The sequence below is a fragment of the Pelodiscus sinensis genome, chromosome 27 (genome assembly GCF_052426305.1).
Source record: "Pelodiscus sinensis isolate ZL-2025 chromosome 27, ASM5242630v1, whole genome shotgun sequence".
NCBI lineage: Eukaryota > Metazoa > Chordata > Testudines > Trionychidae > Pelodiscus > Pelodiscus sinensis.
Genome location: NC_143078.1, coordinates 1,984,559 through 1,999,006, shown reverse-complemented (window position 1 = coordinate 1,999,006; position 14,448 = coordinate 1,984,559). Strand labels below are relative to the sequence as shown.

The window sequence follows — 14,448 nt, the reverse complement described above, 5'->3', positions numbered from 1 at the left end:
AGTGCAGTGAAGCTTTTCCCACAGGGCCTGGTGTCATTAGCACATGGGGGACCAGGGGTGTGGGATGCCCAACGCGCAGCTCATCCATTGCTGCTCAGCGGGAGGGGGAGGGGTGGGATCCCGCGGCTTGCCCTGGGGGGAGTGCTGCCCCCTGTGGGGCCGGGCAGGCACAGCGAGAGCCCAGGGCCAGCCACGTGCACTGTGGGTGGGGGACCAGACCGTGGGTGAGGCGCCGCCCCCTGTGACGTGGCGGCGGAGCCGGGGGGCGGGGCCCGGCGGGAGGGGCGGGCGCCAGTCGGCAGGCAGCGGCGGCCGCGTTCGCAGCGCGCGGGCTGGGCGCGAGCGGCCTGTGAGGCGAGCGGGCGGGCGCCCCCCCCATGGTGCGGCATGTCGAAGACGCTGCGCAGGCGGCGGCACTGGCTGAGCAAGGTGCAGGAGTGCGCCGTGTCCTGGGGCCCGCCCGAGCCCGCGCCCGAGCTGCTGCGGGGCGGCGCCGAGCACGGCGAGTTCCCCTACCTGGGGGGCCGCCTGCCGCCGGGGGGGCCCGGCCCCGCGCTGCTCTCCGGCAAGCCGCCCGGCCCCGGGGACGTGCTGCTCGAGGTGAACGGCACCCCCGTGAGCGGCCTCACCCACCGCGACACGCTGGCCGTCATCCGCCACTTCAGGGAGCCCGTGCGCCTCAAGACCGTGCGCCCCGGTGAGTCCGGGCCCCGCCCCTCACACTGCCCCCCCCCCGCCCTGCAACCCCCGGGCCGGTCCTCCTCCCTGGGGCCCCCCGCACCCCCGGCTGGGCCCGGCTCCTATTGCCCCTCCCCCGCCATGTCCCGGCCCCTTGGGGTGCCCCCTCCCCCCAGCCGGGCCAGGACCTGCCCCGCCCCATTTTCATGGGGGGCCGGGCGGGCTTGGCCCTTCCCCTGGGACCTACCTGCTCTGCCCGTCCCCCCGCCAGGTGCCTGGCTCTGCCCCTCCCCTGCTGTGCTGAGGCGTTTCCTGCTGAGCCGCTTTTGGGGCGGGCCGTGAGTCGGTCCCGTGTTCCTTGCACCTGAGGGCGTGGACTGGCCCTGTAATGGCTGTGGGTATGTCACCCTCTGGCCAGTGCATCCTGCACCCACACCAGGGGCTGGCAAGTGCCCGCTCTTCTGTAAACTGCTTTAATCCGTGTCCACTCTCTGGCTGGAAAAATACCCTCCTCTTCATGGGGTGGTGGGATTCTTTTCTAAGAGCCAACCTGTTCTGGAATAAGTTTTTGGCATAAACATCCTTTTCGGTATTATACTCTTTGCCTGTTTTATTCTAGGCCTTTTTTGTATGTCTACAGCTGCCCTTTGTATTCATTATAACCGTTAGCAATTTTGTAGTTGAAAATATTGACTGGCTTCATCTTCACCTTTTATTTTGATACCAGTAGTTTGGGATCATTTTGTGCAGGTTTACTGAGGTTATTGCATCTCCTGGAGGATCAGTTATCTTTATGTCCTTCCTAATCTGATGTATGTTATGTTGTTTTTTGGACTTTTAAAGCATTTCTCTCAAAAATTCCATGAACACTGCCTGGAGGGTTTCCATTTTCCGTTTTGAAGCTTGGGACGGAGAGGAGTTCTTGCATCTGGCTGTTTCTATCTTGGGAGAACTCCCTGGGATAAATCACTTTTGTTGTAACTGAAGTTTGCGGTTGAGCAAACATATTCTTGCGAAGTCTGTTTATCCATAGTGTGAGCCCTGCAGCCCTCTTAGGAGAATAGTGGAACAGATTCATATTAAACTAAGCATCTACCTTTCTTTTTAATTTAGTTCTACAGAGCTAATTATTGTGTAAGACTGGAATAACTAACTTGTATTTGAACTTCTGTTCCAGCTTTCCTGTTTTATACATGGTACAGTGCTCCCACTCCAAAGCATGCTTTGTGAACCAACTTTATGTTCTGAGAATGGAGTTTGTTGGAAGCTTGTGTTTTTGAGAGCTAATGGTACTCTTAGAAGAAAGATAGGGGAGATGCTGTCAGAAAAGGCTATCACTCAGGCCAATAGTAGGTTTATTATAAACTATGTTGGTTTGGTAGGCCTTTATAGAGAATCTCCATTTTTATGTGGCAAGAATCAATCAGGTGGGTGTATAATAGTAGAGGTAGAATAGGGTTAGAGATGTTTTGTTGTAAAAAGGAAAAATCCATTGTAATTGAGGAAGAAAGGATAAACAGGATAGTTACACAGGGAATTCCAGCATTTATCATAGTCTTCTCCTTATCTACAAATAAAGTGAGACTCTTGCCATGACTGTTATTTTGTGATGCATATCTGCTTAAAAAACAGCCCTGTGCTCACCTAGCAAAGAAGCCCGGTCTTCATGCAAGACTTTAGCCTTGTGGTAAAGAGTGGTCTTCCAACCGGGATCTTTTATAGTTTCAACATTGTAATTTCATTCTTGTTCAGGGTAAGTCATTTCCAGTTCTGCCTGTCCATGGATCATTCAGTGTGTTTTGAGTGAAGCCAGATTTAGTATTGTAGTCCATTTGAATGCTTGTATGACATAATACTTTTTCACTCCAAAATGTGGAAAGTTTGTGCATTATGTATAATGTTACTTCTCAACTATGAGTGGCATGTAAATGGAATGCCCTTCCTTTCCAAATAAGCGAGTGGGTATTTTCAAGTAAAGCAATGTTCTGTGTTTGTCCCTGGTCACATTTCTATAATCTTAATGAAATAAAAAAATTTAATCTCTCCCTCTCTTTGAACAGCAAAATGAAGAATCTAAAAAATTTTGAATTAAAAATATTCATTGAATGGTTGTAAAACACTGAAACTAGATAGAAATAAAGTAGTAAATATCCTTGGGGAAAAGAAGGAGAAGCGGTATTGTTGTGATTAATTTTGAATCTCTTCAACAAACGTGAATATAGAATTTAAGAAGGGATGTGCCACTTTTCCTTTTATCTGAGATTTACATGGGAAATGCTTTTCTTTGTGGGGGCAGTTTTTATTAAACTATAGGCAGGTGTTCTAAGCAGTCTGCCTTTTGTCTGTACTGAACAGCAGCTCTAAAGCACTATACTGCAAATTATAGTAGCAGAGCTTAACCTTGAGGTAAGATGATTTTAAGGTAGTGATTATTCTCATGGCTATAATTACCTATGAGAATATAGGTATATAATGTATGTCTGGACCAAATTGCATGAAACTGACACAGAATCACTGGGAGTGAAGCAGAATTTAAAGGGACTCTTGAATATACAGGCAGTCCCCGAGTTACGCGGATCCGACTTATGTCGGATCCGCAGTTACGAACGGGGATTTCTCGCCCCGGAGAACTAGAGCAGCGGGACGCCTGGTCCCGCCACCCGCCTTCTCCGGGGCGAGAAAAGCTGCTCCCCGTCTCCCTGGTCTGCTGGCGGAGCCAGCAGACCAGGGAGGCGGGAGCAAAGCGGTGGAGCACCGGGGGCTGGACCCGCAGCCGCTTCCAGATCAGCTGGAAGCGGTGTGGGTCCTGCCGGGTGCTCCGCCGCTCTGTTCAGCGTCTCCCTAGTCTGCAGACCAGGGAGGCGCTGAACAAAGCGGCGGAGCACCCGGCCGGACCCGCGCCACTTCCAGCTGATCTGGAAGCGGCCGCGGGTCCGGCCCCGGGTGCTCCGCCGCTTTATTCAGCGTCTCTCTGGTCTGCAGACCAGGGAGACGCTGAGCAGAGCGGCGGAGGACCTGGGCCGGACCCGCAGCGCTTTCAGCTGATCTGGAAGCCGCGGGTCCGCCCGGGTCCTCCGTGGCTTTGCTCAGCGTCTCCCTGGTCTGCAGACCAGGGAGACGCTGAGCAAAGCCGCGGAGGACCCGGGCCGGACCGCGGTGCTGATCTGGAAGCGCCATGGTTCGGCCCGGGTCCTCCGCAGCTTTGCTCCACATCTCCCTGGTCTGCTCGGGGGGGACGCAGCTAGTGCCCCCCCAGCAGACCAGGGAGATGTGGAGCAAAGCTGGGGGCCTGTGGTAGAGCAGGTGGGGCACTGCCGGTTGGTCCCGCAGCACCGCTCCTTGGTGCTACTGGACCAACCCGGCAGCACCTCAGCTGCTCTGCCCCAGGCGTCCCAAAGTCAGCCGCTGCTGAAACTGACCAGCGGCTGGCTACAGGAAGCCCTAGGCAGAGTTGCTCTGCCCTGGGCTTCCTGGAATCAGCTGCTGATCAGTTTCAGCAGCAGCTGACTTGGGGACGCCTGGTGTTCTTACCTTGAATCTGTATGTAAGTGGAACTGGTGTCCAGATTCAGCGGCTGTTGAAACTGATCAGTTTCAGCAGCGGCTGATGCCAGTTCCGACTTACATACAGATTCAACTTAAGAACAAACCTACAGTCCCTATCTTGTACGTAACCCGGGGACTGCCTGTAATTGATTGGATTGTTTTCTGATCACCTTTTAAAGTTTCTTACCCTATGAAAGCTTTCTATTTTGGATATTGTATGGCATGTGAAGGTAGCTGGGAACTATGACTAGTGTGTGTTACTGGTATTCTGTTTGATAAATCCTAATGTCACAAAGCCAGGAAATTGAATGTTTGTAAGTTATCTCCTCAGTAATGTGTATTGCCTTTTTAAAAAAAGGTTAAATCTTAATTTTTGAATGATACTGTCTACAGTCAGAACCAGTGCAAATGACATCGTTTATCCTGAGAACGTTCTTGGAATGTCCCATTGCTGTTTCACTTTCTAAATAAAACTCAGCTTCTGATCACAGAATGTCATTAGTTTGAATATATTATAATGATCTGATATTTGCAATAAAATCACCTTTACCAATATGCTTTCAAATGTCAAGTGAACACTAAATAGTATTGCCTTCAATCACAAATTGATTATTTACATCTTTAAATCTGAAGCTGGTTACAACTTCACAAATTCTTCACAATACAGGCATGAACTGTACAAGTGTAAGCAGATTTTAATTATGTATGTTTTCTTATAACTTATTTTGTTGATTACATACACAGATCTCATCTGTCTTAATTACATTTAGGACCCACCTTTATTTCTTTGTCTATTACCCAGTCACCTGGTGTAAAAGTTAGACCATAAGAACGGCTGTACTGGGTCAGACCAAAGGTCCATCTAGTCCAGTAGGCTGTCTGCCGACAGTGGCCAGCACCAGGTGCCCCAGAGAGGGCGGACCGAAGACAGTGATCAAGCTATTTGTCTCCTGCCATCCTGCTCCAGCCTCTGACAAACAGAGGCCAGGGACACCATTTTATCCCCTGGCTAATAGCCTTTTATGGACCTAACCTCCATGAAATTATCTAGCTTCTCTTTAAATTCTGTTCTAGTCCTAGCCTTCACAGCCTCCTCTGGCAAGGAGTTCCACAGGTTGACTACATGCTGTGTGAAGAAGAACTTTCTTTTATTAGTTTTAAACCCTGAGCTAAGCATATTTTTATCATTTCAGTTTCTCCTTCTATCCTCATATCACAGAGGATAGCATGAGAATCTCAGCACTCAGGGTCCAGTTCTGCTCCCAGGCATTCCATCACAACTTCCACTTACTTGAATTTTCCTGAGTAAATTTGGGAGCAGAATTGGGCCATTGCATGTTTTTTATTATTATTTGGTCACTTGTTTACAGTGAAATTGAATAGCTTTTATCTTGAAATCAGCTAAACCCGTGGGGCCAAAACAATGATCTTTCTAAATGAGTCTTATTTAATGCCATTATTTTTTCAATTTGGTGGTTTCTCTCTTATCACTGGCATGAAGCGTCCTAGCTGAAGTGCAATATACCCCATAAAATTATATATACTGTGCTTTAATGTATTAGTACTGTGGCTTGACAGTGGCAAACCCTTTCAGCAAGGAAAGGTAACCACTACAGGACAAAGTGCTAGAGCAGTGAATAGAGAACTAGGTGTTCAAATAATACATTATCTCAGAATTCATTTTTGGAGCACATTGAACTAAGAATTTAGCTTTTAGGGTTTTTCCCCCTCATGCTAAGTCAAATTGCAAGTTAAGCTAAGTAGAGAATTGGAGACAAATTCTTTTCTAGCAACACCAGTATTTATTAAGTTAATAAATCGTTTAAACAACATTTTGAAACATCCTTCTTACCATGTGTAATATTGGCACAGTTGCAATCTGTGAAAACATTTCAGCTACAGTTTCCTATGATGAAATTTGCTTCCTTCCCACTCTCTATGGTCCAAAATAGTCCAAGTTTGCTGACCTTCAGAACACTGCAAATTCAATTTATTTGTGTAGGAATTTGTGGATGCCTGATTGTGGTGGTGATACACAGCTTTTGACAGCAGTAATCTGCATTGGATGGTTCTAGCATGCTCAGTAACAAATCTAAAATTAAAATTTCAGAACCTAGTTTAACTGTAATGAAGATAGGCATGTTAATTGTACTAAAAGTTAACTATGTACTACAATACAGGGACTTTTTCATTGATGGAGAAATTTGTGTGTTCCGCTTGCTACTGCCCTCTTTTAGTTACTAGAATAAACATGTCTGGTTTTATTTTATTTGCTATGACTTTAAGTTTAGAACCTGCTTAACTGTACATCATCTGACTTTGGTAAAATGGGAACAACAGTGGCTCAGAGAAGCCTATCTTCACTGCTGTGACGGTTGGTCTTCTGATGTTCAGTTTAGTGGGTCTAGTAGAGACAAATAATTCTTTAGAATAGTAATAGAGATGTAGCCGTGTTAGTCTGGTCTGGCTGAAATAAAAGACAGGACTATGCAGCACTTTAAAGACTAACAAGATGGTTTATTAGAGCTCATCACCTAATAAACCATCTTGTTAGTCTTTAAAGCGATTCACAGTCCTATCTTTTGTTTCAAATAATTCTGAGGACACAAGTCAATTGTCATCCAATTTCATCAGATTTTTTAATATGATATGGCATAAGCATGACATGCTCTTCTCCTTAAACATTTTTAAATAATAGCTATTAGTAGGCTGTTAAAATGCTTTGCACCTGTGCAAGTGGAAGTACAGGCAGTCCCCGGGTTACAACGATCCGACTTACATCAGATCCCTACTTACAAATGGGGTGAGGCAACCCCGCACTAGCTGCTTCCCCCCAGCAGACCAGGGAGACGTGAAGCTAGTGCCCCCCCCCAGCAGACCAGGGAGACGCGGAGCGGCTTTTCTCAGCAGACACCTCAGCTTGAGAATAAAGGACTGAGGGAAGTGAGGTGTGGGAGAATAAAACTGAGCTCTGGAGAAATGTTTGGCTAGAGTTTCCCCTACAATATGTACCAGTTCCGACTTACATACAAATTCAACTTAAGAACAAACCTACAGTCCCTATCTTGTACGTAACCCCGGGGACTACCTGTAATGCCTATCTTAATTGTCTTAGTTCTGTATTTTGGGTTACAGAAATAGAAGAAGGATGGGTGAGATGGTGTGCAAACTTTTGCAAAAAAAATTGCTGTTATATCTAAAACTCAAATTTGTCATTGTATTGATCACCTGATAAGCAGACGAAGCACAACACTTGTGGAAATCTTCCTTCAGTCTAATGACCATACTTCAAATCATAACAAAATATGATACATATATGAGAGTAAGACTGATTCACTTCTTTGGCTTTAGGTGATCTGTGTCTGGACTTGGACTTTGGTCCGATAGTTACCCATTTTTCTCATTCCTGGCATGGGTTAGGTCCCAGTCCTGCAAACATGCTTAACTTTGTATCTACGCAATACATGCAGGACTGGGACTTGAGTTTTTAACAAGTTTTGGAGACCACAAGTCAAAGAATGGACAACCTTTTTTAACAACTTTAATCTTAGTTCAAGTTCACTGCTAGTGAGAAATTGTAAAAAGCACATCCTGCTATTTAGTATAGATACAAGTGGGGATGTAATAGTGTAGTCAATTGACCTATTAACTGATCAGCAAAAGCTTAAAGGTTAATGCTATAGACTCATGCAACCTCTTCCCCTTCCTCCACTTTCCAGTAAACTTTTTAGCAGTCCAGCAAGCAATCCTGCTCAGTTCTGGCTTGCACTGAGTCTGGGACTTACCCCCACTGTGGGTCTGCATTTAAAGAGTATTAGGGGTTGTGACGTAGTGGGGGTGCTGTCTGCTCTGTAACCTGGTGTCCCCCTGCGCTATGATGTGTGATTCTCACTGACTCACCCACATGTGTATTAGCCCAGACACCTAGGACCAGCCTGACCAGATAACAAGGCTCTTTCTACAGGGGAGAGACAAAGGAAGGGAAGCGGAGACGAACTCCTGTTTTGGGGTAGGGTATGGGAGCGAGGCAGTTGCTGGCTGGGAAACATGAAGGAAACAGCCTAAGCTGAGGACTGAGGATCTAGGGGAGGCAATGGACCCCTATCCCAAGGGGTCTGAGGCATCCTGGCCAAGACTCCTGTAAGCGCATCACGTCTGTGCTATGCTGTATCCTGGAGAAGCAATAAACCCTCTTTATTCTACTGGCTGGCAGAGTCTGTTCTCGCTGCTAAGGGGCTGCAGGACTAGGGGGAACCTCGACTTGCTGTCAGAGGGGCCAGGTGGGCAAGAAGCCCAGTTCAGGTCCAGCTTGCACTGGGTCTGAGAGCTCAGCCCCTCTTAGTCCCCCTGACTGATCAGCTCTTGTCTGGCACCTGATACAGAGGCAGGAGCACAGAATGACAGTTGTTTTTACCAACCCAAAGGTTGGTTTCCTTCTCTTGACACAGAAATAATCATAAAAGGGGAGAGTTATGTATATGACATGCTTGTCTCTTCACTAATTGTTCATTATGTTCTTCACCCTGAAATACTGCAATATTCTTTTAAAAGCGTAATATCCCAAAATGAAATGCATTCCTCTGGAAAAGAACACGAGAGCTGAGTTAAAGGCCTGCCTTTAGTGGGGATTATATTAAAGGTATATAGCAGATTCAAGTCCTAACAGTACACAGCACTTTTATATGGAAGGAAACTGCTTCATTGCTTTTAATTGCAGAGCTTTCAGGGCCACACCTACTCTTTGCTCACAGATTGAGATCCCAATTTGTCTTTATTTTGTGCTTGTTACCTCCAAAGTTTTGTTTGTGTAAAAGTAGGACAGTTAAACCTTGGGGGCACTGATCTGCTTTCTTGAAAGCAGGACGTTCTTATAACTTGGTGTTTTTTTTGTAACTAAAATAAAAGAAATAACATGTAAAAACTTTAGAAACTGACAAAAATGTGAAAATGACCTGTCCATTTTAATTGGCCGAGTGGAAAGTGTGTGTGTTGGGAGAGGGATGACATAGTAAGGAGAAAAAGAAATCCAGTCTCTTATCTGTAGTGTCTCTGGTTGTTTATAGTATCAGCTAGCCCACTTTTATTGGTTCTAAAGGATATGGCGTGCAGCCTTTGCCACTTGGAATTGTTTTAAGTGCATTCAGTTTACAGTAGCTTGATGTCTCATTGCTATAGAGAATGCGATCTGGGAATCAGGAATTTGAGTTCTATAGTCAGTCCTGCCACTGATTTGTGGACTTTGAGGTAAGTCACTTAATGTCTTCCTACCATCTTGAAAATAAGGGTAATACAACTATATTTGAAGCTACAAGGAAGTAAGTAGATAAATACTAAGCAACAGTTTGCATGCTACTAGATCTTGCTAATTTTTTTAAAGTTAAGAATAATTTTTAATCCCTTCAGAAATATAAACTGTGGTATATGACTCAGCCCAGTCCCCTGAAAAAGAATGGGTAGATGGTAACACAGGTGACAGAAACATTGACCAAAAAAGGAAGACTGTGCACTGGAGAATGTAATACTTAACCAAATACATAAGACCTCAGTTTAAATTTTCTCTTGCATTCTGTGTGTGGCAGGGTGGCAGTTAAAAGGTAAAGGGGTAATGTGTTCAGAGGCTGTTCACGCAATGAGCAAAATAATTAACACACCTTTATGAAACTCAGCTAAGAACATGCATGCACTGGGATTTTGTTACCTCTCTGAAGAAAGTCATTATCCTGATACTGTATTTCTCTGAAAACTGGCAGAGAGCCAGTGTATTGGTTCAGCAGATGAATTTGTTAGCTTACTCAGAAACAGTCTATTAGACTATCTAACATCCTGAAGTCAATATTTTGTTCCTTGCATTAAGTGGTGAGTTTCTAGATATTAACTTGATGGGAATTTTCTTGAACTTGAATGGGAAAAATAAAACTGGAAAGAATTTCCTTTTGATCTTTACTTTCTGTTTATGCGGCATTTATACCGGTAACTTGGCTTGATTAACAGTTCCACATCCCTGTTATCCATTGCAAAATTTGTAGGTCCTCCCAGACTGTACACCAGTACTTTATTCCAGGTGTCAATAAGTATGAAATACAAATCTTTAAAAAGAGCCTGTGATGAAGAAGGACTTAGACGGCACTGCTAGGAACTGATGCCTACATGAGGGCAAAACATTCGTATTTCAAATGGGTGGAAACTGGGAGGGGACTCTAACTCTGGCTTTCAGGATGATGTGGTGGTAGTGTCAATATAGATTTCTTCTCTTGGTTTGTCATCTTGATTGCCATATTCGTCTTTATAAAAAAAAAGCATGTTCTTTGCATGGAATGTGTTTCCATTCATCTTTGTTTATATTGTACTGCGATGAATGTTGTGCAAATGATTTCACCACCAGTGCTCTGTAGTTCCAATCGTTCCTAACTACAGTGAGTTTCAAAATGTTAATGTGGGGCCCTTATGGTGTCTGCTAGTGGGCTACTTAACACCATGTTTTTAACTTGTGCTTTTTTGCTCAGGAACTGAGATTCAGTCTCTTTACTGTAGGGTTCAGTGACACAATGTACTGATGTTGGTTGGGAAAGGCCTAGTGGAATGTATAAAGGATAAGAAATAGGGCTCTTAAATAATCAGTTAACTCATGCAATTAACTCAGATTAGTAGTGATTAATCACACTGTTACACAATGAGAATACCAACTGAAATTAAATATCATTGGATGTTTTCCTACATTTTCAATAATGATTTCAGTTATAGGACCAAATAAAAAATGTACATTGCTCACTTTCTATTTTTGGTTACAAATACACGCACTGCAAAAATGATAAAAGAAATAGTATTTTTCAGTTTTCCTCATGCAAGTGCTATAGTGTAATCCCTTTATTGTGAAAGAGCAGCTTAGAAATGTAGAGTTTTTTGGTAATGTAACTGCACTCAAAGCTGAAACAATGTCTTCAAGTCCACTCAAATACTACTTGTTCTATCAGTTGCTGGGGCAAGCAAGTTGTTGACATTGATGGAAGATACCTTTACCTGCTTCTTATTTACAATGTCACCAGGATGTGAGAACAGACGTTCACATGGCACTTTTTGGCTGGCATTGCAAGCTATTTACTGTCAGATACATTCATATGCCCCTTTATGCTTTGGCCTAAATTCCTGAGGATGTGCATCCATGCTGATGATGCTCATTTAAAAAAAATGAGTTAATTACATTTGTGACTAAAGTCCTTGGGGGGAAGATGACATATCTCCTGCTCTGTTTTACCCACTTTCTGCCATATATTTCATGTTATCGTGATCTCGGATGATGGCCCAGCACATGGTTGTTTTAAGAATGCTTTCACAGCAGATTTGACAAAATGCAAAGAAGGTAGTAATATGAGATTTCTGAAAATGGCTATAGCTTGCAAGCCAGTGTTTAATAATATGAAGAGTTGTCCAAAATCTTGAGGGACTGAAGTGTGGCGCATGCTTTCAGAAGTCTTAAAAGAGCAACATGCTGTTTTAGAAACTGTGGAACCTGAACCACCAAACAAGAAAATCAACCTTCTGCTAATGGCATCTGGTTCAAATGATGAAAATGAACATGTATGTCAGTCTATGCTACTTCAGATTGTTATCTAGAAAAGCCCATTATCAGCCTGGAAGCATGTCCTCTGGAATGGAGGTTGAAGCATGAAGGGACGTATGAATCTTTAGCACATCTGGGATGTAAATATTTTGCAACGCTAGCTACACAAGTGCCAAGCGAATTCCTATTCTCACTTTCTGGTGACATTGTAAATAAGCAGACAGCAGTATCTCCTGCCAATGTTATCGAAGTTGTATGGCAGAATAGTAGTAGAGCTGAGTGGATTTGTAAACTCTTAAAAGTTCTACATTGTATTCTTTTTAATGCAGTTTTTTGTACATCTACATTTGTAAGTTCAACTTTCATGATAAAGAAATTGCACTATTGCACTTGTATGAGGTGAACTGAAAAATACTATCTTTTGTTCATGGTTTACTGTGCAAATATTTACAAAAAATAATGTGCATTGTACACTTGGTATTCTGTGTAAGTGAAATAAATGCATTTGAAAATACAGAAAATATCTAACATATTTACAATAAATGGTATTTTATTGTTTAACAGCTCAGTTTAAAAAATGAAACCCAATTATTCATTTGACAGCCCTACTAAGAAGCAATGTATCTCTAAACCTAAATCAGATTGAGCAGTATAAACAGAGTTTCAGAACATATTTCTATATGTTCACTGCTCTATCTGTCTTCCATGACGCATCCTTTCTAAGGCATGGAAAAAACAAACAGAAGCAACAACTCAGCAATTATCTTCTCTCTAGAAGTGAACAATCCAGAGGACATTGGATTATAACTGAAAGTGCTACTGTGATTTCTGATAGCAAATGTGTTAATTTAAATTGATGCTTACCAAAACTTTTAATAGGACAGAATATGAGGGAAAGTGCCTCTTTGTGAAGTACTGTATTAATAAACACATTTTATGACCTTCAAAAACTAAGGGTTTTTTTGTTTTGTGAAAGCTTTGACGGTGTTTTCATATGCACCGCAGCAGGGGATTAGTAGTTTGTCAGATATTGTTAAAAAGTAAATTTTTAAATAGCTTTGTAAAAATGTTTGACAAACAAGTCCTCTTCAAATATGAAGAAAAATATTTTATTTTCATAGAAACTAAGAGTCCTGATTAGACATAGGGATTTCATTCAAATTCTTCATAATTTCAGTTGAAGTGTTACTTTTGAATAGTTTGCTTTTATAAAATAAAAAGCATTTGTTGAGGAAACCCCTGCTTTCCTTTTCTTATAGTTTACAAAAAATTAAAATTCTTAAGAAGTTTCCTTTTGCAGAAATTATCTGGCATTCCCTAGAAAAAAGAGATATTTAAGCGCTCATAGCAGGCTGGCTAAAATTAATTCAGTTATTTATGTTTACATACATTATTTGGACTAATTAAGGAATAAGTAAATACAACACCTCTAAACTGTATGGCTCTAAAAAGCAAAACTCTCATCTGACATAGATTTCCTGGTTAAAATTAAGATGTGATGTGCCAACTAGTAAGTGCAAATCCTTGATGTCTGGTCCAATTGACTGAACTACTCCTATTGGTTTTAATAGTTTTGCTGGTAGATAGTTCTTCTGGGTGTGACGAGATACTGTATAGTCATTGTTCTGGATTTTTGTTTTTTTTGTGTGGTTTTTAAGAAACATCCTTTCACATCTGTTGACTTTTTTTAAGAGACTGCATAATTTGTTCGCAGGGTGAGAAGGTTGTTTTAAATCAGCATTATTTTTAAGAGTAGTAGATTTTGATTCAGAAAACATGAGTGGTTTTTTCTGAATCTGCATTTGAGTAATCTTACTGAGCACAAAGTGAGGGGAAAAGGTGGCACAGAGAATTGTTGATCTGCTCTGCCAGTTGCTGAAACCTCAACCAAAGTAGTTCATCTTCTGAACTGTTAATTGCTATTTGAACATGTACTGAATTAATCTTTTCGGGCTTTCAGTGCCTCACACTGGGAAATGCTCCCAGATGATACCCCAAGCGATTCACATCTGTTGGTATGGTTTCCCAAACCAGTTAGGTTTTAGATAATTTATTCTTTGCCTAGAGAGAATCTGATAGGCTATTTACTTATCCTGAGCATTAAAGGAGATACTGTGGATTCCAATTTGGAGAAGAAAATCATCAATATAGATGCAGAAAATCCAAGAAAAATGTAAGGGCATGGCTTGTATCAAAGTGACAAGTAAGTCTCAATGTATAGCCCCCCTATCCTCTGTAAGATGTTTGGAGTGTGTTGGAGAGATTCCATGTTAATTGTGCTCTATCCATCCCCATCCTGAGATGACCTAGGAACCTCTGTGTCTGTCTGCACAGTGGCAACTTTGTGGTTGGTTTGTACTCCCATCACCCTTCCTGTCATGTTCTTGAATCTCTGAACTGCTAGAGTAAGAGTCTTGTCCTTTCTCCCAGCATGTTTGGGGATACTCAAGCTAATTGGCCAATGAGCTGTATCCAGGGGAGAAATCATTCTGTCATGCTGACCACTGACACATGCTGTTGTGTAATATTATAAAAGGTTGTGTTTGCAAAATTATATATGTTTTTGTGAGGAAAAGGGGAAGAAGGAGCAGAAGGCAGAAGTAGGCTATATACACCTTCACCTCATGGTATATATAGAAAATAACATACATTAGCAGCAATACTTGT

The 14,448-nt window shown here is 42.9% G+C and overlaps 1 protein-coding gene across 4 annotated transcripts in view; it reads left to right on the top strand.

Annotated features, from left to right (window-relative positions):
- The first annotated feature begins 275 nt into the window (after positions 1 to 275).
- Positions 276 to 14,448, top strand: part of MAGI3 (membrane associated guanylate kinase, WW and PDZ domain containing 3) — a 197,935-nt gene continuing 183,762 nt past the window's right edge. For all 4 annotated transcript variants that reach the window (XM_075910273.2, XM_075910272.2, XM_075910271.2 and 1 more), the window contains exon 1: positions 276 to 697. In XM_075910273.2, coding sequence (XP_075766388.2) covers positions 388 to 697 — 310 coding nt within the window. In that variant the 5' untranslated portion in view covers positions 276 to 387. The remainder of the gene's footprint in view (positions 698 to 14,448) is intronic.